The sequence below is a fragment of the Rhinatrema bivittatum genome, chromosome 13 (assembly GCF_901001135.1).
Source record: "Rhinatrema bivittatum chromosome 13, aRhiBiv1.1, whole genome shotgun sequence".
NCBI classification, from domain to species: Eukaryota; Metazoa; Chordata; class Amphibia; order Gymnophiona; family Rhinatrematidae; genus Rhinatrema; species Rhinatrema bivittatum.
In genome coordinates, this window is record NC_042627.1 from 72672502 (window position 1) to 72696043 (window position 23542).

The 23542-nt window shown below is 38.7% G+C and overlaps 1 protein-coding gene across 5 annotated transcripts in view; it reads left to right on the forward strand.

Moving 5' to 3' along the window:
- Positions 1-8983: 8983 nt before the first annotated feature.
- The window catches only part of CHD2 (chromodomain helicase DNA binding protein 2), a 112177-nt gene continuing 97618 nt past the window's right edge, over positions 8984-23542 (forward strand). For 2 of the 5 annotated variants that reach the window (XM_029574569.1, XM_029574571.1), the window contains exons 1-2: positions 8999-9616; positions 9994-10119. In XM_029574569.1, coding sequence (XP_029430429.1) covers positions 10058-10119 — 62 coding nt within the window. In that variant the 5' untranslated portion in view covers positions 8999-9616; positions 9994-10057. Of the gene's footprint in view, positions 9617-9939; positions 10120-23542 lie in introns of all 5 variants that reach the window. The other 3 variants (XM_029574574.1, XM_029574573.1, XM_029574570.1) reach the window with 3 other exon arrangements.

Sequence of the window (23542 nt, forward strand, 5' to 3'; positions counted from 1 at the left end):
TTTCATGGGTTTTGAAGAAAAACTCTCACTGTAACCCCAAACTTCTGATGGAGTGTTTTAGATCTTTCACAAATTGGTCAGTGGTAGTCATAGAAAACTTTGGCCTCCTATCTTCTTGATTTGGTGGCTACATGACCACGAAACTTCAGAAGGACTGGTTATCTTGCCTTACATGGAAGGCTGATGTATGTTGGGACAACTTGCCTGACTATATGACAACACTATTCACAGACTAAACTTTAATATGGATAATTTAAAATTTGATCCAACAAACAATGCTATTAACAATTAGGATCATCTGATCTTTTACTAGACGATTGTCTAGAATAACTAGAGCTAAATTTACTTTTTATAATGCTCCCTTTTTATATATTAGTGTTGGTTCCCCCTCTAGATTATTCAGCCTTCAAACTTTTGTTTTATAATTGAGTCCAATTAAAAATGGATCAGTGCTTTGGAACACTGCAGTCTTAGCTTTTCAATATCTCATATTACAATTATTTCATCAGGTTGTAAGTTTGGTTTCTGTATTGTAAAATCACTCTAAAGATAACTGTGCATGATCAGTTTTACATGTGTAACTATTTGGGATTTTGGAAATTGGAAAGTAACTTTTTTATAAAAGGTTAAGACCCAATATTGACGCAGCAGAATGGAACTTAAAACATGCCTGAGACAAACTATGGGAGTGATAGGAATAAGGTGGAAACATTGGATAAGACATGGTGGGTGGGGTGTGTAAATGAAGCCAGTTTTGATATTAATTTTGGAAATTTTATCCAGAGTAATCAAGAACCAGAGGGGAAAGTAACTGGTAGACTGGGTGGGTCAAGTGGTCATTATCTGTAATCTTGAGGAACCACTGTATTTTATATTTGAACTTGTCATTGATAATTGGCACTTTTCATGAATACTCTAACCTGACTGAACAAACAGGAGAATTAGTTAATTATGTACTTACTAATGTATTTGTACTTAAAATAGTCATTAGTTTGCTTTTTTTTTTTTTTAAATATAGTTGAAAGGCTTTCAGCTATCTCCAAGTGATCCCATTCCACAATCTAGTTTAAAAAAAAATTCAGTTTCTGCTCACAAACTATTAATTTTATATTTTGAGTACTCCATTAGCAATTCAACTTTTGTTCACAGAAATGCATAGCAGGGTTATCCTGATTTGTTGGAGTATTCAAATAACATGGCAACTATTGCTCTTTTCCTGTGCAATCACTAGCATATATTGAATACTCTATTGTCTTGACCACTCCTAATCCTTTACCAGAATAGAGAGCCTTGTCAGCTCTTCTCTATGAGAAGCAGTTAATTGCTTTACTCAATATGCTTAATGATTTTAGTCCTTGTTATGGAAAACAGTTTAGGGAATGGCAGACTTCGGAGCTTGTTTCCCAAATTAGGTTTGTAGAAGTGAGAGATGGTTGAAAAGAGATCACATCCATGTTGTCTAAACTTGTGACAACTGAAAGTGTATTTTGGAAGAGGGATTTGTTTTTATTTTAATACTATATACACTAAATTTCCATATCCCTTTTTTCAAAGGTCATTCGAATAGAAAAGATCAACTTATTCTTGATCTCTTATGACAGTATATAAATGTAGTATAACATTCTTGTGCACACATCAGTGGAGTAGTTACTGATTATTTTCTACTTTTGTTGCAGAAAGTTCAAGTTAAGTTGATCCCTCTATTTGACATATGATTAAAGAAGTGGTAAGTAAACTTGTTTCTGAAATTATATCAAATGAGTGATCTGCATGAAACTGTTACTTTTTGAACTTTGTAATAACTTTAGAATGAGGATTGTTTGAAAAGTTTTTAGTTTTGAGGGTTTTTTTTTTAGGTCACTAAATTTAAAATCTAACCAAAAGAGCACTTAGGGCTGGATTTTCTAAACTATCGCAGCTCTGAATTTGGTGGTACTGGAGGGCGGGCCTGCAAAAGCAGGCAGCAGTCGCACCTCCGCAATGCAATCACTGCCAGTTTTCGCACCCAATAACGCCGTGAAAAATGGTGCTATTGGGCGCGCTACTGGCAGCGATAAGGTGTCCTACCTTTTCGCTGTCAGCGAAGTCGTCACGGAGTCCGCCCTGACTTCTCCCCGACTCTGCCCCGATTTAGCTATCGCACACAAAGTCCCTTTTCGCTTGCGATCCCTTTAGAAAATGACCCCCCTACATTCAGGACCAAATGTTTAGTGTTTTAATCAGAAAAAAATGTACTTGTATTTTTCCTTTGGAAATAAATAGATAAATTACAGTAATCATTTCAGGTGTAAAGCTTTTTTTGAAATTTTAAAAAGGTATCTGTTTAAATCAAAGCGGTTTCCTTGCTATTTCCTGCATTTATGTTGTAGAATCTTTTTATTTAATATAAAATACATTCTTAAATTATAGTGGAACATTCCTGAATTAGATACTCTTCTGAATTATCAAAACTCTTTGCTACAACAGGGAATGTAATATAAAGAGAATGTTTAATCATTTTTAAAGTACAAAATCTCTACTGGAATTAATGCAACAAAGTAGCCCAAATTCTGTGATTTGCAGAAAAGACTAAAATTTAACTAGCCTTTTTAAGATTGTTTGGAGCCTTGATTCAAATATTTTGTCAGAGTACAAAAGGGATTTCTATATGGAAGACCAGACCTTGTAGACTTTTGGCCTGGTTGCTAGATTATGCTTTTTTTCTTTAATGAAAAATCCTGGAATTTGTATTAATCCAAATGATTTTAAATGAGGGCTTTTATTTCAACTATTAAAATTAACTCTAGTAAATTGAGTTTTGTACTGTTTTCTGTATGGCTGAGTTAAATTCTAAATTCTGAAGCACATACTGTATTGAGAAACTAATTTAAAGAATATTTAACTGCTTTCTATTTGTGCTTACTAGAAGGAACTTCAGCACGTCTAGTTTTAAATACAGCCCCCCATGATTTTGTATGTTTTACCGTACCTCACCTTCAGCATGCTGAAGGAAAGGCAAGTGAAAAAAAACCCTATACAAACCATAAAAGAAAAAAAATAGTACCTTGACTAAACATTTGGTGGCTGGTGTTAACTCCTTTTAAGAAAACTTTCACATAGTGCTAGACATTATTAAGCAAACCCAGTTCTGTGGTTTCCAGCCAATGGAACAAAAAGTAGGAACCTGAACCTCATTTATACTAGCAATTGTATATGTGACATGTGAAAACTCACTCATTCTTCTTATCTCCACCAAAGTTAATTTTTAAACCAGACCCAAGTTAGAGGCTTGATTTTAAAAGCCGAGAATTTAGATTTCTCTTCTGATTCCAGAATCCTTACTAACGATACATAAATTAACGCAAATGAGGCCCTATTGTATTGTTAATAAAATTGATAAATAGCTTTTTAGCTAGTCTTGGACAAGCTGGACACTTTTTTTTCAGTTGTGCAAATCCACATGTTTTAAAGTTAGTCTATTGATAAAAGTTTGTTTGTGAAGTAATGTGTTGTATACAAATACATTGTTTTCCTCCCATTTGCTGGCTGAGACTAGCAGAAACATTGCAGTGACATAGTAAGCTCATCTGTTAGCCCCAAAAAGCAGAGGAAGTAAATAAAGAAATCATGAAACAGGGACTTTTCAAATCTTTTTGTTTAATTCATATTTTAAACATAGTACTGTGTAGTATCCCTGCACACTTGACAGCTGAAACACTAAATTTATTAAAATGCATTATGTTTTTGAAGTAAATTAGACAAAGGGTTAGCAAACAGTCTCAGGCTATAGCACCTGTATGGGAATTTTTGGGTTCCAATCTTAACCCTTATTTTTGTGCTTGGGTGCACCATGGACTTATGCTCAGGCCTGAGGAGGAAGGGAAGGGAAAGTGTTGCCATTGTTATAGCAATCCCTGCCAACAGTGGCCTTAAGGGGTGAACTTTGGAGAAGGCTCCACTCTGGACCTTGAGCAGCCAAAAATCCCTTGATATGCCCAGCACTGTTGGGGTAAGAGGGAGCAAAGATAAAATAAAACTCAATTCCTTTCCATTAAGTAAAATGATTTCAATCAAATTCTGTCTTCCATATCCTCCTTGCTATTCAGTTTCACATTTCTAAAGCAAACATGAAAGCATTTGCAATATTTTAATAAATTTAAGGTTCATTTGTTTAAAAAAAAAAGTCTCTGGAATATCTTGCCCTTCTAGTGACTTTCTAAACTGGACATTTTAGTTCTGAACATCTCGCTTTTTAAATAATGTTTGGATTCCGTAGATAAAGAACTTTTTTTTTTCTTTCTTGGCTTGTCTCAATTATCTTTTTGTTCAAGGATATCTTGATAGCTGAATTCATTTTTTAATTTGGAAGCAGGTGCAGGGATTTTGTCTGCAGTACTTTTTCTATTTGCAAAAAGAATTTTGCACCCATAAATCATAACTTTGAAGCTGTGGATAGGCCAAACAAAATACCTTTTGAAGAGATGAGGAAAGAATATGCCTTATTGGTTGTGGAAGACTGAGACATACAGAAAATAAAGCAGAGTTCAAATTCACTCCCCCCCAACAAAACCCTTAGGTCATAATACTGAAAGCCACAAGGTTCTGCAGTGCCTATGTGTTTATTAAATTAACAAGCTTACTAACTTATATTACATGCCAAAGAAATTTATTTTTATTTAAAAGTTTATATTCTGCCAATTCTAGTAAAACCATCTTCATATACCATTCCTTGCCAAATTTAAGTATACTTTTGTCATATGTGGCTTTTCTGATATTCTATGAAAAGACAATGCTTTGATAGTAAATTTTTATATATATCTCAAATTTCTGCTCAAAAGTCTTACACATAGGCTTAATATATGTGTATAAAATTTGGGGTAGTCTGGTTTCCTTCCTTAACCCAGATATATAGAAATGTATGATAAGCAGAAAGAAACCAATCATTTAGTAAGCCCTTTCGCATTTTGGTATGTCTTAGCATTTATTGGTTTTCTCTTACTAGAGTGTGGGTGGTTTGTGGTGGCTTTTTTTTTTGTGTTATGGGTAACATCGCCTCTGAAGAATTAGCAGTTGTATATTTTTATTTTTATTTATTTTTTTTTTTTTTATAATGTGCTTTCCAGATAATACTTTAGAAACATTGTTACCAAAGCATGCCCTGGGTTGAAAAAGCTATTTACTAGTTTTAATGTCTCATCTGGGTAATTGCTGCCCCAGGGAAGAGGAAATTAGATGACAGTAAGAATCATATTGTAACAATAAGGCAACCAAAAGAGATGATATATCGAGATGAATGAATGGTGTTGGATCTTTTGCATCCCAGGAGTTTGCATGACTCTTACTGGAGCATGTGTTTATTGGACTAAGGATACTACCATTTTTCTATCTGAAGGACTGTTTTGTAATATATTACATCTGCCCCTGTGCTTCAGAGGACCTCCTGGGTTTTGTCTACCTTTTATTTCTATGCACTTTCATGAAGTTGAACTGCCCTTTAGGGAAAACATTTGAAAACTGATATAATGGGTTGTTCACAGTTTTTGTATGAAGAATGAATTGCAGTTGAATAAACTAGGCATTATAAACTTTTTAGATATCATCCCTGGTGCTTTGGGTGAGAAATATTCTTTAGGTTGTGGTCCTTTGCAATGAAACTTTTCTGTGCTATCTGTATACATTTTTATAGTACAAAGCAGACCTTCTTACCACACAGGTTTTTTTAATGTGAAAAGTTTCTTTAAAATGCTCAGTACTTTGGGCCATTGCCAATTTATACTATGAAATAACAGGTCTCTTGGTGTTGGGGGGGGCAGAAGAAATATTTATACTGACCTTACATTTTTTACCTTTTCATAAGCAATTTAATCTAAATTGTAATCAATTGGTTTATATTTGATTGACCTTTTTTATTTTTGCTTGGGTGTGATTATTCTACACTAGGTATATGTATTTTCTATTCACAATTTTAGAAATCCTTTGCACTAGATAAGCAATATTATAATTTAAATTGCTTAACAGAACTTTTCATTTTAAAATTAATACATAACTTCACTAAGTAGCTTTAATAAATTAGCTTGGTTAAATAGTTTGTGTGATTTACAACTATTCAATATTTTAACATTTTATTTTGCTGTGGCATATGTTTAGCAAGATGCATATTAAATGTTATCAAAGTAGATTGTTTGCTTATCCCAGATAAAATTATCAACCTTCCAACAGCATTTTTTTTTCTAATTTTCCATTAAGACATCAATCAGCCAAGGACAGTGGAATGGAGTCTACCAGTGGGGAAATTCAAGATGGCAGTTCTAATATTCTTGGACTTGATTGGGAGATAAGGAATGGACTAAGGCATGAGTACTGGAGTAGTTATTTCCAAGAAAAGGGCAATTTAAAATGGACTCCTACTTCTTAAAAATCTAGAAGGTCTGAGTTTCTGAACATCCCACAAAAAAGGACTTTGGACTTGTTTCCTAATGGTTATTGCTTCAGTGCAACTAGATGTTCTAGCATATGTCTATGCTTGTAAAATGTCGTCTTGGCATGCTAAAAATCAAAATGGTGGTTCTAATGCACAATGTACAAACATGGATTATTAAGGATTTTAAAATAAAGGTTTTAATATTTCTTCTCTTTGTGTTTGTTTTTTTTGTTTGAAGGCTTATATTGGAATATGCTTTATTGGCTGTATTCAGTTACACAAATGCTTAACTTTCCTAAAACTATATAGAACATAGCATCTTATTTTCATCTTTATAAAACTAAAAATTGTTTGGCTCTGTATTTCCACTTTCTCACAAAAGGAAATCAGTCTTGGTGATGGTTTTTCAGCCAGCTTTTCTTCAGAAAATTGATAGTGTGATTTTTGGTTATGTTTCCTGGAACAAGTTAATTTTTTTTGTTTCTGCATCTACATTTTTTTTTATTTTTTAAATAAGATGTGACGCATGGGAAAAGGGATGTTTTACTTGTCTTGAAGTTTCATGGCATCATAATATCACTCTACCAGATTCAAGGAAAACTGAGTAGCCAAATCAGTCTTAATTACTGTAGAGGAGGGAAGTCTCCAACTATTCTTTAGTTTGTGTTGTGTTGTGTGTGTGTGTGTGTGCATTGGTTCCATATTTCATATCTGAAGGGAATATTGCTTTTGTTAATGTATAGGTTTGTACGTTTTTGAAGTTGGTTTTCCCTGTACCAGCTTAGAATTTTAGTGAATGCTTTGCATTTGAGATTCTTAATATGCCTCTTTAAAATGGAAGGCCAAAATCTATAAAGCCTACCATTTTGCTCTTTTTAAAGATGATTAAGTTGGTTGACTAGAAGAAATATCAGGAATTTTGAATAAGTAGTCTGTTTTAGAGGTGAATGAACTTTATGCTCATCTTACATTCTTTTTAAATGTGAATGTTTGTTTTGTTTTTTACATACTGGTCCAGCACAATCAATCTGACTGGGGTTCAGTGCTAGGAGCTCACATTATGTACTTAGTTTTAAGCCAATCCATATCTGTGAAGTTTGCATCATGCAAGGACTGTTCAACTGCCTGTCATTTTAATGAAGGGAAAAATGTTTTAAGAGAAAAAAATCTATGTTTATAATTTGCAGTGTCCTATTAGCATCACTAGATTATGTACTTTATTTCCTTGGCAGTGAGGACCTTGATAAGTGGCAGATTGGATGAGCCAAATGGTCTTTATCTGCTTGCATCTACTATATTGCTATACCTTGTCAATGTTGGTCAAAAGTAGCCATCTTTGGTATTGTTACTCAACTTTTTTTTCAAGTGTTACCCATCCATTATGTTGTCTGGCATACATGAACCCATTGTTCTATTGGTATGTGTGTGATATCCAGTTTTTTAAATTTGTGGAATTTGATTTAATCATGTTTGATTTTCCTTGTGGTTAAGATGGCTAAATTTTGGATTTTTTTAAATTTTGGTATCTTAAATTTATTTTTCATGGCAAGCTTTCTCTCCTAACTTGTTGAAATAAAGAGCAAATGGTTCATTTTGTACTTGAGCTATTTAACTCCATGATCTGTTTAAGAAATATTTATTTTATATCTTTAAGATATTAAAGATGTTGCTTCCAAAATTTGGATAACTTGATGTGCCATCTAGTGATTTCCATTCATGACTTTTAATGAAATTTACATAGTTCGTAGACTTTTCTCAAATTTGTGGTGATTAGGTTAAATTGAGCATTGTTATTGACTCATCTGTGGCTGTATTTAAGTGCATTGAAGTATTTCATAGCACCTATATTTTCTAAAGTAAAGAAGTTGAACATGTTTGGGGTGTACTCTATCCAAATAGACCTGGTTACTGGAAAAATGTATAACTACCTTTTATAAACTAGTTGTGAAAAGTCATCTGCTCTGAATTTCAGATTTTAATATTGGTCCCTAAAATTGGTTGAAGAGTAACTATAATAGCAAATATATGTTCTATAGTAGTCTATATGGCTATTAAATGGGAGGAGGAGCTTAGGTGTCTTCCATGCAAGACTAGGGAGGCAATTAGGCTAAAACTTATTTTCCCTTTTTAAAAATCATTGGAAAGAAGCAATTTTTCTCTTGATTCTTGTACCATTGGCTTTCTAAAGCTTAACAGCCAAGTTAAAGTATTAATTTCATATTTTTTGTAAAACTTACCTAATGATCAGAGCTCCTCCCCCCTATATTCTGAATACCTGTGGGAACTCTTGAAATGAGCCCAAGCACCATTTATTCCTTCAAAATGGCTTTCTTGGACACCACTTCCTGTCCAGAGAGGAAGTAATTAAATCTAAGGACTCTGCAGTATTTAGCAAATCTTTAAAACAAAAGAACAGCCATATGCATCTTTCTGGCATGAAAAGGGTGCCTGAGAGGGGATGGGGTTAATGTCCCCGCCCCCCCCCCCCGTTGCTGGAGTCCCTTGAAGGGGTCTGGGGTGGAGTGGGGGGCTCTTTAAATGGAGTCTCCCTGGCTTGCTTTTTTTTTTTTTTTTTTTCGGTGGAAATGAAGGGGTGGGTCTATGGTGCATCACCTGAGTTCTGGGGTAAATGCAGTGTGTGTCAATCACAGGCAGAGCTCTCAGAGCTGGGAAGGAGCTCTAGATGGCGGCTGTGCCTTAGAGGGAGAGCGAGAGAGAGAGCGCGCGCGCGAGCGAGCCGAGCTTCCCCGGCTTCTCCCCTCCCCACACTTGGGCTGTAACTTTCCGCAACTTTCCGGGGGCCCAGCCGGCCCCCATCTCTTCCCGGCACCCGGGGTCCCCTCGCTCCCCCCCCCCCTCCCCCCGGGAAGAGCAGGGTGTAGGGGGCTCGTTTGCGTGCTTTGCGAGAGGGAACCCGGGTCGTTGTTTTTTTTCCTCCTCCTCCCAGCTTACAAGCCATGGCGTACCTCCATTTTTGTCTGCTCTCCTAATGAGCCTGCCTGGCTTTTCTTCCCCGCCTCTCCTGGTATTCCCTTTCGCCTCCCTTGCTTTATACCTTTTTTTTTTTTTGTTGTTTTTGTTATCTTTTTTTTTCGTGGAGGATCGATTTTTAACGTAATTTTATTTGGACGCGGCGTTGATCCTTTTTTTTTTTTTTTTTTTCCTTCTCCGATACTGAAAGTAACATCAATACCGCCCTGGCTCTGCATGGATCAGGTAGGTGCGATTGAACTTAATTCTTATTTTAAATGTGTTGTGTTTTGTTTTTATTTTTGCTAATGGATGTTTGTATATTCTTCCGTGCTGTTTCCCCCCCGATGACGCAACGGGATAAAAGATTTATTTAGTGCATCGTGTTACTTTGAGAAAGTTTCACATCGGGTTGGGGGAGGGGAAAGGATGTTTTCTGATCCGGATGTACCTGTTTTATTAAGTAAAAAAAAAAATGTTTAATTTTTTTGTGTTTTCCGTGTCAAGTAGCGTTGCTTTGTTCTTAACAATGTCCTTGCGGGCGTCAAGACTGACTTGTTTTTTCACAGCGAAGGCAAACGATAGGAGCCTGGGACCTTACCTTTCTTTCAACTTTTTGACAGTAAATACCTGGACACAGGACATCAAAGCCAAATAGAAATCTTCCAGCAATTATAGATTAAAAAGATGATGAGAAATAAGGACAAAAATCCAGAAGAGGACTGTTCAGTCCACAGTAATGCTTCGAGGTACGATCTTCAACTTTTTTTTTTCCCCTTTTTTTTTTTCTCCCTACATCTGATCCGATTGTTTACCTTTTGACAGCCCAGGGCCACATCACCTCCCCCTTAATGCCATTGATCCCCAAAGCTGTTTTCACAGCTTTTAAAGGTTTTTCTTTCCCCAGCAGTGACCTTGAGATTCTTGATCTGCCACACCCAAATTTTTTTTTATGGCAAATTTCTGAAAGTTGGGATGTGACTTTTCAGGGCCTAAGGAAGGGAGGGCAAAATGTATCACTCTATCTAGGCAGAAGCTGGGGATGAATTTCAGCATTGGATTTTAAGGTTTTTTACCTCTTTCGTGCTGCAGAAAAATGACCTTGTGAGTTTACTCATTGCTGCATTGCACCATTTTACACAGAAGGCACATTTTACCCTTGCACAAATGTATGAAATCACACAAGTTTTAAGTGAGGGTCATGGAAGCCTGGTCCCACTATATTATTGCAAATAAGTACTATAAGAAATAAACCTTGAATGGAAACGATTCCTGTCTAAATACGGTTGGCAAAGTCTCTATTTGACAAACTTTTTTTTTTTTTCCTTTTAATGCAATGCTGTTAAGCTTTTGTTTGTTTTTTTTATTTAATTTGTCAAGTTTAAGGGTTAACACATACATGTTGATAAATACAGTGCTGTGGTTTCTGAACTGGATCTCGGCTTTCATTTTTTTTTTTTTTTTTTGCTGCTGCTGTGTAGTTTTTTTGCTTGTTTTGGAGAGTTTGTAGTTTGACCTTTTTATTTATCAATCATACTTTTTTTTTTTTTTGTATGTTTACATTTGATGTTGGGATGCATTTTTTTTATATATAAATAAATATTTGGTAGCATTAACAATCTTAAGTTTTGTGTTCATTTCTAGTGGGTAACCGAAACATTCTAAACGTTATGTTGGCTTTTCGTGAACTAAAAGTAACCTTTAGATTTTAATTAAAAAAAAAAAAAATCATTTGTTTGTACACATTGAATCCTGACCTTATATACCTAAATTGAGTATTGTTAAATATTGCTTAAATAAAACTAAACTCTTCTAAACTATTCTGTATTTTGCTTCTTTATTTAATTTCAATGGAACTAGAAATTCCATATTGCATAAATTGTTAATATTGCATTAACATTATTATTATTTTTTTTTTTAACAAACTAAAACCTGGAAGGGCCAGTATTTTGTGAAGTGTGCTTGTGGGATATACATGCATGTTACAAATATTGATTGAAGATTTTATTAAATCTTACATACTTTAAAGGGACCATCGTTTAAGTCAGACAATTTGCTGTTACTATGAAATCAAGCTGTAAAACGACTTAAGAGCATGTATGATCTCAGAATTTCATACTATATATAATAATTTGACTCTTAATGTTTGTAGATTTTAAAGCTTTTAAAGACTCCAGTGATTCCTTTGCATATTTTAATCGGTTTGCTCAGGTTATTAAGCATGAAGTAGATTTCTGAAAACATTTTGTTTCTATCAGTTTTTATTTATTTTTAGAACTTTTCAGTAACTTTCTAACTGAAAGAGGGCAGCTGTGATATCTAGGCATAGTGAATGAGATAATTATGCAAAACCTTTAGTTTCTGTCCTTGATGTGCCTGATTTTCACGAGATTCAAGTACATTTTTAAGTGGCCACTTGCTTAGCATGGTTGATCAAGCCATACATTCTACCTGTTCTGGGAGTTTGTGTTGGGGGTTGAGTATTTTTTTTTTTTCTTCTTAGGTCAGTGCCTTGTATGCTCCACCCATAACAATAGGAAAACTACAACTAATATAACCCACTTCTTGTCAATAGTAATTATGTGGAGAGCAGATTAATAAATATGCTCTACCTTTCTGTTGCCAGGGCCCAGTTGTTGCAATTTGAATTCTCTTCATTTTAAGTATAGTGCTCTTAACTTCATTTGCTTTTAGTTTTGTACTTGTCATTCTAACGTGCCCAGTCTGACACTGCTTTTTTGGAATATTGATTGGTGGAAAAAAGTAAGAGAAGGGGATGGCGTTAGTAGATTGCATTTATCAAAATTCCAAGATTTATATCTCCAGTTTAAACTGGAAATATCAAATAGCAACATAGTTTAAAGAATTAATTGATGCTTGTTTTTAACCTGTTCCAGTTGGCTCTTTTTTTTTTTTACAGGAAACTCTACTTGTATAATACTCTGGTGGGTAAAGTAGGATAGCAAAGTGTAATCGCATGGTCGTAAACTTTGAAAAATGTTTTGCACTTACACTTCCCACTTACGCGTAGCACAGAATTCCAGTCTGTGACTGACATGCATACTACTTCATGTGGATAGGATTTGTGTAATGTTTCCATTTCTCTTTACTGAGAGATTTAAACTATTTTGCATTGTCATTGGTGGTCAGTCTGGTTCGTCGTTTTTCGGTTTTTTTTCCTGGTGGTTGAGCCCATATGGTTCGTGTGTCCAACTTGGTAAGCATGTGGCTTGGGCCCATGATAGTATCCGGTAGGTGGCCAGAGCTGTTACGTGAAGATAAAGTAGATCTTGATGTATTTTTTGGTCAGCTATGGTTTGCAAACCTTGTGGCAATTTTTTTTTTTAATTTGACTAGCTGTTTGTAACGGGCTTCCTTGCATCAGATCTGACACTGTCCTGATAGGTATACAACACACAAATGGTCACTTAATGGCGTTATTTTTAAAAAGGGCCCTTCCCACCACCTTATTCTTTAATTCTACCTAACTGGACTGACACAGCAATTACACTACTTCATTCAGCGACTGCTACATAGATTTTAAATGTATACTGTTTTCCTTGCTAAATTGTTGTTAATGCATATGGAAACTAGAAAGAAACATAGTTACCGTTTATCTGCTTTGTATAAACGTTTACATCTCCTGCTTAAATCTCGTAAATCTAAAGCTGTTTTTACTGGGTTGTTAGCCACTTAACCGATACGAACTGGGCACAGTTCATGTTTTGCACTTAATATGGAACATTTGAAAACAGTGCCAAGGAGAATTGGCCCTATTTGACTTGCAGAGGTCTGTATAATAGTGTTATAAATGCTGGTTTTGCATTCTTAAGTTTTTATTTCTTTAAAAGGCTTCACTTTGAAATCTCCATTCATACAAAACGTCTTAGTTCACAAATGTTTAGCTTTCTCTCTTTTTATAAACATTATGGTCAGATTCATTGAAATGCTTTTTTTTTTTTTTTCTGCTGTGTTTTATATACCATCTGCTGTGCGGCAGCCATTTTATGGAAGTGCTGTTCTATAAAAATAACTTTATATGCTCAAAACTCTCCATCTCTGAGAGCTTCATAGTCTGAAGCTGGCAGTGCAGCCTAGTGGGGCAGTCTGCCTTGTACGTTTTAAACGGGGAAAGATGAGGTGGGTCCATTTGTATGGGAGAAAAAACGGTACGATCTCCTGCATTTGGTGCAGGTCCAGTTTAGTCACAAAATGGCTTTTCCTTTGTGCCGCATAGCTAGACATCATACTGCATTGCACTGTGTGTGTAGTCCACGAGCAGCAGGAAGTTACTGATGGGGAGTTCAAAGGGCAGCTCGGGCGTGCGGCGGGCTGCGATTGGCTGCCGGCTCTCCTGGTAACAAGAGTCAGAAGCTTGGGAGCAGCTGATGAGGGCGGGGCCTGGCGTTGACGTCAGCCCAAGTCGCCGCCTCCCTCCCGACGAGGGCGGCCGCTGCCGGAGCCAGCCCTGGGAAAAGAGAGGCGGTGGCAAGCTTTGCTTGTTTTTGCTTTAGGTTTTCAGGATTTTCTCACAGCTTTCGTTTTGTTCTTCAGCCCTGCAAGAGTATTAACATTTTGTGATGTTTGTTACTTTTTTTTTTTTTTTAAAGATACTTCTTGTGGTGTTGAGTCCTTACTAATCTCCCTCGCCGGCTCGCATGCAAAAAATGGGCTTATGTGGCGAGAGAAGGAAGGATCATTCTGTTTTGGTATAAATCAGTTTACCTTTTTATGAGCTTTTCCTGACTTTTTTTTTTTTTTGACAGCTCCAGGATTCTCATCACAATTTATTACTTTGTATGACATTTCACAGACAGTTGCACGTGACACATTTTCACCTCTTTCAAGAGACGGAAGCTTCCCAGTTTCCTGCTAAGTTATTTGTACCATCATGCACCTGTATGCATAGGAGGGGACTACTGCCAGTAAAATAGTAGGGGGTGTGTGTTTTGTTTTTTTTTAAGTTTGACATTCCCTGATAACTTTTTTTTTTCTGAGGTAGAAATAGAATGAAGTTAATCAGATGTTGTAACCCACACACAGCACAGATCCTGTTTCTTAACTCCTGTTTGCTGAACTGCTTTGTTTATTTACAATCCACTAAAAAAAAGACATGTCTATAGCAGCAAAGCTTAAATATGTTTTGGAATTGTTTGGAATGGAACTTTGTATGTAAGCCAGACCCCCACTGAGTGTTTGTTATCTTGAATTCTAGAATTGTTAAGGATGTTGAATTCTAGAATTGTTAAGGATGTTGAATTCTAGAATTGTTAAGGATGTTAAACCAGCAAAGTGAGTTGATAGCTTTCAAAGTAATTTGCCTGTTTAAACCATATCACCTGTATTAACGGATTTGTCGCCTTTTGTTGGACAAAGAAAGGTGACATCCTTGCAAGAAGTTTAATTTGTGTCTCTTGCCATGATTAGAAACTGATAATTTTGGAGAATTTTAAGCTACAAAGCTCCAAGTCACTATTGCTATGCAAATGGGGCAGAGGTGTCATCTGTCACAGCAATTTCCTCTTGAAGATGTAATGGAATGACTTCAGAATACAACACATTATTCAGAGGAATATTTAATACATTTTTTTTTACTAAAACATGACTCTTAAAAGGCTGCAGGTCAAATCCCTAAACATTTTATGCCGATTGTCATTTGTTAGCATATTAAACATTTTAGTTTTTGTTAAGTTTATTAATATGCTATTTCTTCAGCTTTTCACACCAGAAATGGCTGCTTTTACAGTTGGATAGCAGTCAAAAAGATTAAATGTGAGCCATCTGCAATCTTTAAGATTAACTATTACTTTCTCTCCCTTTATCCACCATCCTTACTCCATGTTCCCTCTGATCGATACAGGATATTGCTCCAATACTTCATTAACAGATAATAAAATAGTTCTCATGGCTCCCGCATGGTACTGGGAAACCTATTTTTGACACAGTTCTTGTCCCAACCTCAGCTGCCAGCGTGACTTCAGTGGCACCTTTTTTATGCTTTTCAACATACGGAAGTTTGAGACAGATTATATAGGTGGCCTGTACCTTACCTGTGTATCTTGTCCGTGGGCACAATAACTCTCAAACGATGACAATTCACCAAATTTGGCATTGAGGAAGAAAACTTGTACATTGGCTGAGTTAGGAAACCAGAAGCATAAGTTTTGGTGTTTTCAGAGAACTGAATTTCTGGGGGGGGGAACCCCCCAAGCCCCTCTACCCTGTTGCTTTCTACAGGAAAACTGTACATTTGCTTTTGGTTTCATTCCAAAGTTGCTGGCTGTTTCTCCCCCTAAGCCTCTGTGAGAAAGTGTCCTGAGGGGGGAATGGAAGTACTTGGCAAAAGGTACCTTGAAAGTCCATCCGTCCCCCCCCCCCCCCCCCCCAATTTCCAAAGCCATTCACCCACGTCATCCTCCTCCCCTTCCATCACTCAATCCTCCATACTTCCACTCCCCCCTTCCTTCTACAAATCTCTTGTAGAGCAGTCCTGGGGCCATGCCTCTGGTCTTTTTGCTTGTTTAGAAATGGACATCGCAAGAATCAAGGCACCTAAATGAAGTCTCTAACATCTTGCATCAGCCTTTAGAACATTCATTTTAAATAAATGTTTTGAGCTCTGAGCAATGATGGGCAGGTAAAGTTTGCTGTGTATTATAGTCGATGCTGTCTGTAGGAATTATGTAAGTCTGTCCTAACTTTACTCATGGAGATCTCTACCTTAAGTGGTGGGGTAGGATACAAGCTAGCAATAAAACGGAGTAGAACTCTACAGCGAGGTCCTATCCAAATGCAAAAAAGCTTAAGCAAGTGTAAAGTAACAATCACAAGAAACGCTGGACTGTTTTATTATGGAAGACTTAAAATAACCAACAATGGAGTTCTGAGGTTTGGACAAGCACAGTATCTAGAACTGCCAGCTGCAGCAGTGTCACGTGTGGGTTTAGAGAATCGTTTACTTTTCTTTTTTAATCTGGAAAGGGCTAGCTATCACAATTTACTGTGATGGAGACATTTTGCCTCCTGCCTGCTGAGTCCATGGGGTGCTCATCTCTTAGGTAGAGATGTTTAAATCCGTGTTGGTCGGTGAGGCCAATTATTAACCATTTTAAATATTTGATTAGAAATCTCATATATGCAATCACTACAGTAGTTTAAGCATCTGTAAGTTTGTCTATAGTTTTATCAGCATACAGTTTCCATCAGTGGCCAATCCAGACACTTATGGGTAGATTTTCTAAATCTACGCGCGTGCGTACTTTTGTTCGCGCACCAGGCGCAAACAAAAGTACGCCGGATTTTATAAGATACGCGCGTATCTTATAAAATCCAGGGTCGGGGTGCACATTTGTGCAACTTGCGCGCGCTGCCCCTTCCCTCAGAGGCTGCTCCGAAATCGGAGTGGCCGCGGAGGGAACTTTCCTTCTAACCCTTCCCCCTACCTTTGTTGGCAAAGTTACGCCGGCTGGCTGCTGGCGCGCCATCACCTGACCCGGGGGCTGGTCCGGAGGCCTTGACCACGCCCCCAGGCCGGCACCACGCCCCCTTGCGAAGCCCCAGAACTTGCGCGCACCACCGAGCCTATGCAAAATAGGCTCGGCGCGCGCAGGGGTTTTTTTTTTATTTTAAAAGGGTTGCGCGCATAAGTTATGCTCGCAACCCTTTTAAAATCCGGCCCTTAGAAAATACCCAGCACATCCTAAAGACTACCCCTGTGAAGTTTTGTAGATGACTTGCTGAGCTAACTGGCGTCTTCTACTAAAATTGGGTTAAGTTGTAGACTCTGCCGAGCCTGGCACATATAAAAAAAAAAAAAAAAAAAAAAGTTAACGGAAGGAAAAAGGACTGCTGCTACTTAACATAGTGCAGTTCTTAATGCAGGGAGGGATCAGAGCTTGTGCAGGACAAACTCTTTTTAACTTTTGAGGTATAGGAGTTGTCTTGCTCTAGGGTGGAGAAGCACGATCTAAAGAAGAGAAAATGAAAAGTTGATAGAGTGGTTAGCATAGTAGTTTACAAATCTGTTCTGTTTGAGCCAGCTGAGTTTCCAGAATATCCATGATGAAAATGATTGAGATGTTAGCACACATTAGCAACTCGGGAAATGTAAATCAATCTTGTGCATGGTCAGTGTGTGTGTGTGGAGGGTGGAAGGTATCAATAGTGGTTTGGGGACCACTGCAACAGGTGCAACTGGTTCGGTTACCTTGCCTTTCTACCCACGTTCCTCCTAAAAGTGCAGAATATCACAGATGTACAGAACTACCCTCAGTGTTGTGTTTTATCCATCCTACATTCAACTGCCACTTCTCAAGGAATAATTTAAGGGAATGCTTTTAAACCACTCATTCAGATGTCATAGTGTACATTATTTGGTTTTTTAATATTTTTATTGCATATTTTAATCATAACCACATAATGTCATAACGGCACTTCCTAGCCCAACTTCTCAACCTCCCCTGAATTATAATGAAAATAACCAAGCTTTTGCTTGTATATTTTTCATGAGCCAAGTATTGGAGCAGCATTCTGATATTACATATTCTTCTCCTTGGTTTTAGTTGACTCAATTTTTTTTTTCCTTTAATTCTGATACGCATGAGTTATAAGTTGCCTGACACACACATTGCTTTAGTACAACACCATAATCCAAAAGAGTTGTATGTGGAGGGAGGGGGGGGGTGTGAAGAGCGGTTGTGCACAGAGCAAGCACGAGACCATGGGCTGATGGGGTCTAGGGATCTGAAGACGGCGACGCAGTGCAACAAAGTGATAGCTAAAGCCAGAAGAATGCTGGGCTGCATAGCGAGAGGAAGAACCAGTAAGCGAAAGGAGGTGATTGTCTCCTTGTACAGGTCCTTGGTGAGGCCTCACCTGGAGTACTGTGCTCAGTTCTGGAGACCGTATCTCAAAAGGGACTGAGACAGGATAGAGGTGGCAAAGAGTGGGTAGACCCCCATCACTGGACTTGTGAGGAGAGGATGAAGGACCTAAGTATGTATATGCTGGAGGTGCAGGGGAGGTATGATACAGACCTTCAGATACCTGAAAAGTTTTAATGGGGCATAATCAACAACAAACCTTTTCTGTTGCAGAGAAATCAGTAGAACTAGGGGTCACAAAATGAAACTCCAGGGCAAAGGATGCCTAATCAATGTCAGGAAATACTTCTTAGTGGAGAGGGTGGTGGATGCCTGGAATGCCCTTCCAGAGGAAGTGGTGAAGACAAAAAAAAAAAAAAAAGATTTGAAAGGGGCATGGGACAAACACGGATTCCTAAAGGCTAAGAGGATGAAGAAAAGTGAATGGGGGTAACTTGCTGGTATGGTGGTTACTATCCTAAACCAATAAGCTTGCATACTGTAGAAGCAGAGAGTAATGCTGGAGTTGCATCAACAGCAGGGGGAAAAGATGATAAGGTGGAATTAGATTCAGACAACAACCAACAAGTATGTTGAATTTTACAGCCTCATAAAACAAAAATGGGGGGTAACTTGCTGATGGGGCTGTTACTACCCTTATCCAAAATAAGCCTGATACTTTTGATGCATCTCCCAACATTGCTCTCTGCTGCAACGGTAAGAGGTAACTGGAATTGGACCCTAACAGCAACCAATAAGGGCTCTGACGTGGACTGGGAAACTGATAAGCAGAGGGGGACTTGTTTGGCGCGGCAGATACTAAGCTAAGCTTGCTGGGCAGATTGAATGGAGTGTTTTGGGCCTTTTCTCTGCCTGTGTGTCCAGGAGAGAAGAGCTATGGGTGACCAATGCTAATGGTAGCATCTGGAAATGAATGAGCTGTATCCAAGTCGTGAGGTGGCTGTTGAGCAGGATGTGAGAGAGGGGAGCAGCTCATAAGTCCCCCCCCAAAGTGGGGGGGGGACTTATGATAATATACTGACATTGCAGGTTCAGCTCCCGCCCCCCCAAAGTGGGGGCGGGCGGGAGCTGAACCTGCAAAAACAAGACGAATGTAAGGAGAGAGAAAATGAGTATAGAAAACGGAGCAATATGACTGGAAAGACAGACGCATTAAGCAAATCAGAGCAAGCAGGGCGGCTTAGACACAGCATTGTATTACTCAGCATCTGCTTTTACATAAACACCTACTTACCGGAGCTGACTTTTTTTTTTTTTTTTTTTATTCCATTGGAGCAGTTGTTGCTCTTTTGTTCTGGCTCTGAAATGTTATAGAATTGTAGGGTGGCCTCTAGCCGTCCTTTTTTTCATGTACGGATGAATTCTGCCCATAACAAAGGGAGGCTCTGCTTTTTGCCTTAGGATGAGGAGATGGCTTCCTGTTCCCGGGAACATTTTTATCTCTGCACCTCTGATTTGAGCTCTTATCCAGACCTGGGCTAGAGCTTGTAGCCTTCTCTTCTGTTCAGGACAAATATTACTGTAACCTCAGTTCCATGGGGCATCTTCCCAGCCTTGGGGGGGGGGGGGGGGGGAGGGAGTACTGGGGTCAAACTCCCAGGGGGAGGGGGCAGGATAACCTGCAGGACCAGTACTGGGCCAGGGTCACTCCCAAGAAAAAACCCCATTGTCCACTCCGTGAATGTGCTCCAACATAATGAAACAGCACAGTAACAAAAACTACAGTCCTTAATATAAATCTTCTCTCGGTAACAGTTCCTCTTACGCAGCATATTTTTTTGGTCTACCCTGACCTCTTTTTCCTTTCCATTATCAAAATTAGTTATTCACAATGTCCGGATCAGCTCGAGGTTCTTCGGACGGAGATCCCTGCTGCCACAGTTTGCCTCCTGGCCCAAGCAGTTAAGTCCAGGCGCCTTTCAAGCTTCAAAACAGTCGTGCGGGAGTCTTAAGTTTCTTTTGCTTCAGGCTTCCTGCGACCTTGGTTGAGGATCTGTGCCTTAACCTCTGCTTCTCCCCTGCTGTAAGCCTGGGCGGAGGGTCCCAGCTATGGCCTGTTTACATCTCTATCCCTGGAGTCGGGGGTTTTTAGAACCTGGTCCTTCAGTGGAGGCCCCCAAGGCTGTCTTAACTCTGTACCACCCTCGCTCCAAAAGATGACTACTTAGCCCTGGAACCTTCTCCTGTCTCTTCAGTACAACATTATGCAGACTTCCCATAAAGGGAAAATTCTTGACTTAACACATCATTTAAGTATTAATGTTAATCTACATCTGCTGTAGCTCACAGGGACTGCACTAGATTTGCGAAAATAAATGATTCTGACCCACCTTGGAGATGCAATAACTTGCCTACTCTTTCAGAATGAATTTTTTTTTTTTTTTTTTGATTGAAGATGTGGATTGTGCCACTAGGGTCTTAAAGTGGCCTTGTGGAGCTGTTGCAGCCCCATTATCTTGGTGCTGGAGTGGCAGCCTCTGCTAGTTTGTTGTAGTTGATGTAAAATGGCTTCTCTCTCCCCCCCCAAAATCTCCTACAACCTTAGGTTTGGGTTAAACCTTTTTCCACCCAGAAAAGGAAAAAGTATCTTACTCCAGTAAACCTAGCTCTTGTCATTTTGTTTTTGAGGAAGAAGTGGAAATAAACAAAACATCCTCTCCCCAGAATACTAAGCTGACATGGAAACTGATATTTTATAACTGGGAAGTGGCTTGAGTGTTTGTTTTTTATGGAGAGTGGTTGTTTTGTCTTTTTGTTGTTTGTTTGATTTTTTTTTTTTTAACACTTGTTCTTGCATAGACTGGAACAAACATGGCACATTACAAAACTGAAACCCTAACCCTGTCCTAGTTTATTAAAAAGGAATAATTGTCTTGCTGCTTTTAGTAGTGCTTCTCAAGCTTATAGATGTCAGTATATTACCAATATAACACCTACTGAAGTGTGGACATGTGGTAGGTCCTGCCAAGCATTGTTCAGGCCTATCTGCAAGCTGGGTGCCTGCTCATGTCCGGGCAAGTAGCCTATTCACATGCTATCCCTGTCTGCTTTTTAGGAACACTGAGAACCTGACACAGGTCTAGAAATGCTCCCACAGACCAAATATAGAAAAGGCTGGGATCGTTATCGGTCCACGCTAGACAGAGCTAACAAACTAAAGTTTATTAACAAAAAGCAGGCACAGTGGAGGGGGAAGAGTTTTAACTTGCAATCAGTAATAGGTAAAATAACAAGGAGGTATTTTAGTATTGCACGTTGATTGTAGGGAGGGGGAGCATTTAAATGTCAAATTTCCTTTCCTAGTTTGGAGTCTTATGAATAATCTGTGCTCTCTTGAAGTTTTAGATTTTTATTTATTTATTTTTTAAACTTAACCTACCTCAGTACCACTGATCCAACTTCTGTTTCAGGATTAAAAAGTCAAATTTTGATTACTCCTGGGCAGTAGTTTGTTTTTTTTTTCTTGGTGAGTCGTTTCCTTACTTTTAACATCTAACCGCACTAAAGTGTGTCTGTTTCTATTTTTTACTACATCAGACAATTTTTGCCTTAAAACATTGACTTGGAAACCTAGTACATAGTATAAAAATGAGGAATTGTGCCATCAGTTAGTGAGTAAGGGACTCTCATGCTTTCAAAACCTTGTGGCAGAGCTCCAGTGCCCAACAGTGACCATAACCTTTGGCCACCAGCTTTCACCTGCAGGTGGCTGAACCGCCATCTACCAAACCAACTGTTATGTGTTGGACATGAGGTGCAGCTGACTGAGAATTGGAAGGTAAGTCAGCCCAACACCCACACTCTCTCCTCTAATCCTAATGGTCAGCCTTTCGGGCTTTGGGTAGGGTAGGGTTGGGGGTCTCATCCGCTTGACCTAAAACCACCCTTGTGCAGGCGTGTTCACTGGGGTTATGTGGAAGACACTGTTATACCTAGAACCCACTCCACTTCTGAATAGGTTCAGGTGTGGATGCTCAAAATGTGGCTGTCGCATTGGAACGTGGACTTCACGCCATACTGGCAAAGACTGACCGTTTTTATTTTTAAGGGAGCATGGGGCTGAAGGGCAGTGCCTATTTCGGGCTTGGCGCAGTAGGTGCACTATATGTAAATCTGTCACAGGGTCATTTATCTGGCCATAGGGCCTGTGTATTCTGTCACTCTTTGACCTGGTCACTAGGCATAGGTGTGGTGGGGGCTGGGAGAAGACCGCACACAATTATTTTTTTTTTTTGTTTGTTTTTTTAGTGGTTGGGCTCAAAGGTGCAATTGTGAATGCAGGCCTCCTATACATCAGTGCTACTTTTACACACTCATCTGGCTTTTTTTTTTTTAATACATATATAATACAAGCGTCCTGAACTATGCCCACGTCTCCACCCTCTCATCTGCGTTAGCTATCTGCTTTGGTTCTGCATAAGAGAAACTACAGCCACGTCTATAAATCCTGTGCTGCTGCTACTACTCTTTCTCCATGAGGAAAAACGACTTGTCACTGCCGTTGCCTGTCTTACTACTTATTGGGGGTGGGGGATGGATTGAGAGGTAATTACATTGCTATGAAAGATGCTTCCCCCCCCCCCCCCCCCAAGTCTCCCTGATTAGATAGTGGCTAAAATAGCAGTAAGAGTCTCAAAATGGTGGAGCCTCTCCCCCTCCCCCCTCCCCCCTCTGCCTGTGCCTGAAATGGCGCCTGCTCAGCCTGGAGGAAAGGAATTTCTGGATGAAGTGTGTCCCCACTGCGGCAGTGCTGCCCCCTGCTTGCCTTTTGTGGGAAATGCAGCTGCTTTGTAAAAAAAAAAATGCTTTGGTCTAATGTAAATATGGAGCTGGGAACTTCTTTTCATGTCACATGCTTGGATTATTAGTGAGGGGGGAAGGCTAATTCCATTAAGGTTTTGAGTGATCAGATTTTACAAAATACAATTTTTGTTCAATGTTTACAAGTCACAGCACTTAAAAGTACCTTGGATCTTTTTTTCTTTTAGTAATTAAAATTTATAGCTACTACCTGCTGGTATTTAAAATTTACATAAATTAACTATTTTCCACTATGTCTGGCATCCAAAATACCAGTTCTGGAAACTTCCAAGATACCATTGGGGGGTCATGGTGGTTGAATGGTTTGGCCTGCGTCCTGCCTGGCAGAGAACCTAACTGAGGTTCGGTGGTGGTGTTCAGAGGGCAACACCCTGGCTAGCTTTATGATTCATCCCTGGCTCATGGCCCCTGCTTGCGAGAGCTGTTGCTGCCCTGAATGTACTGAAATAAGTTGGGAGGGGATATAGAA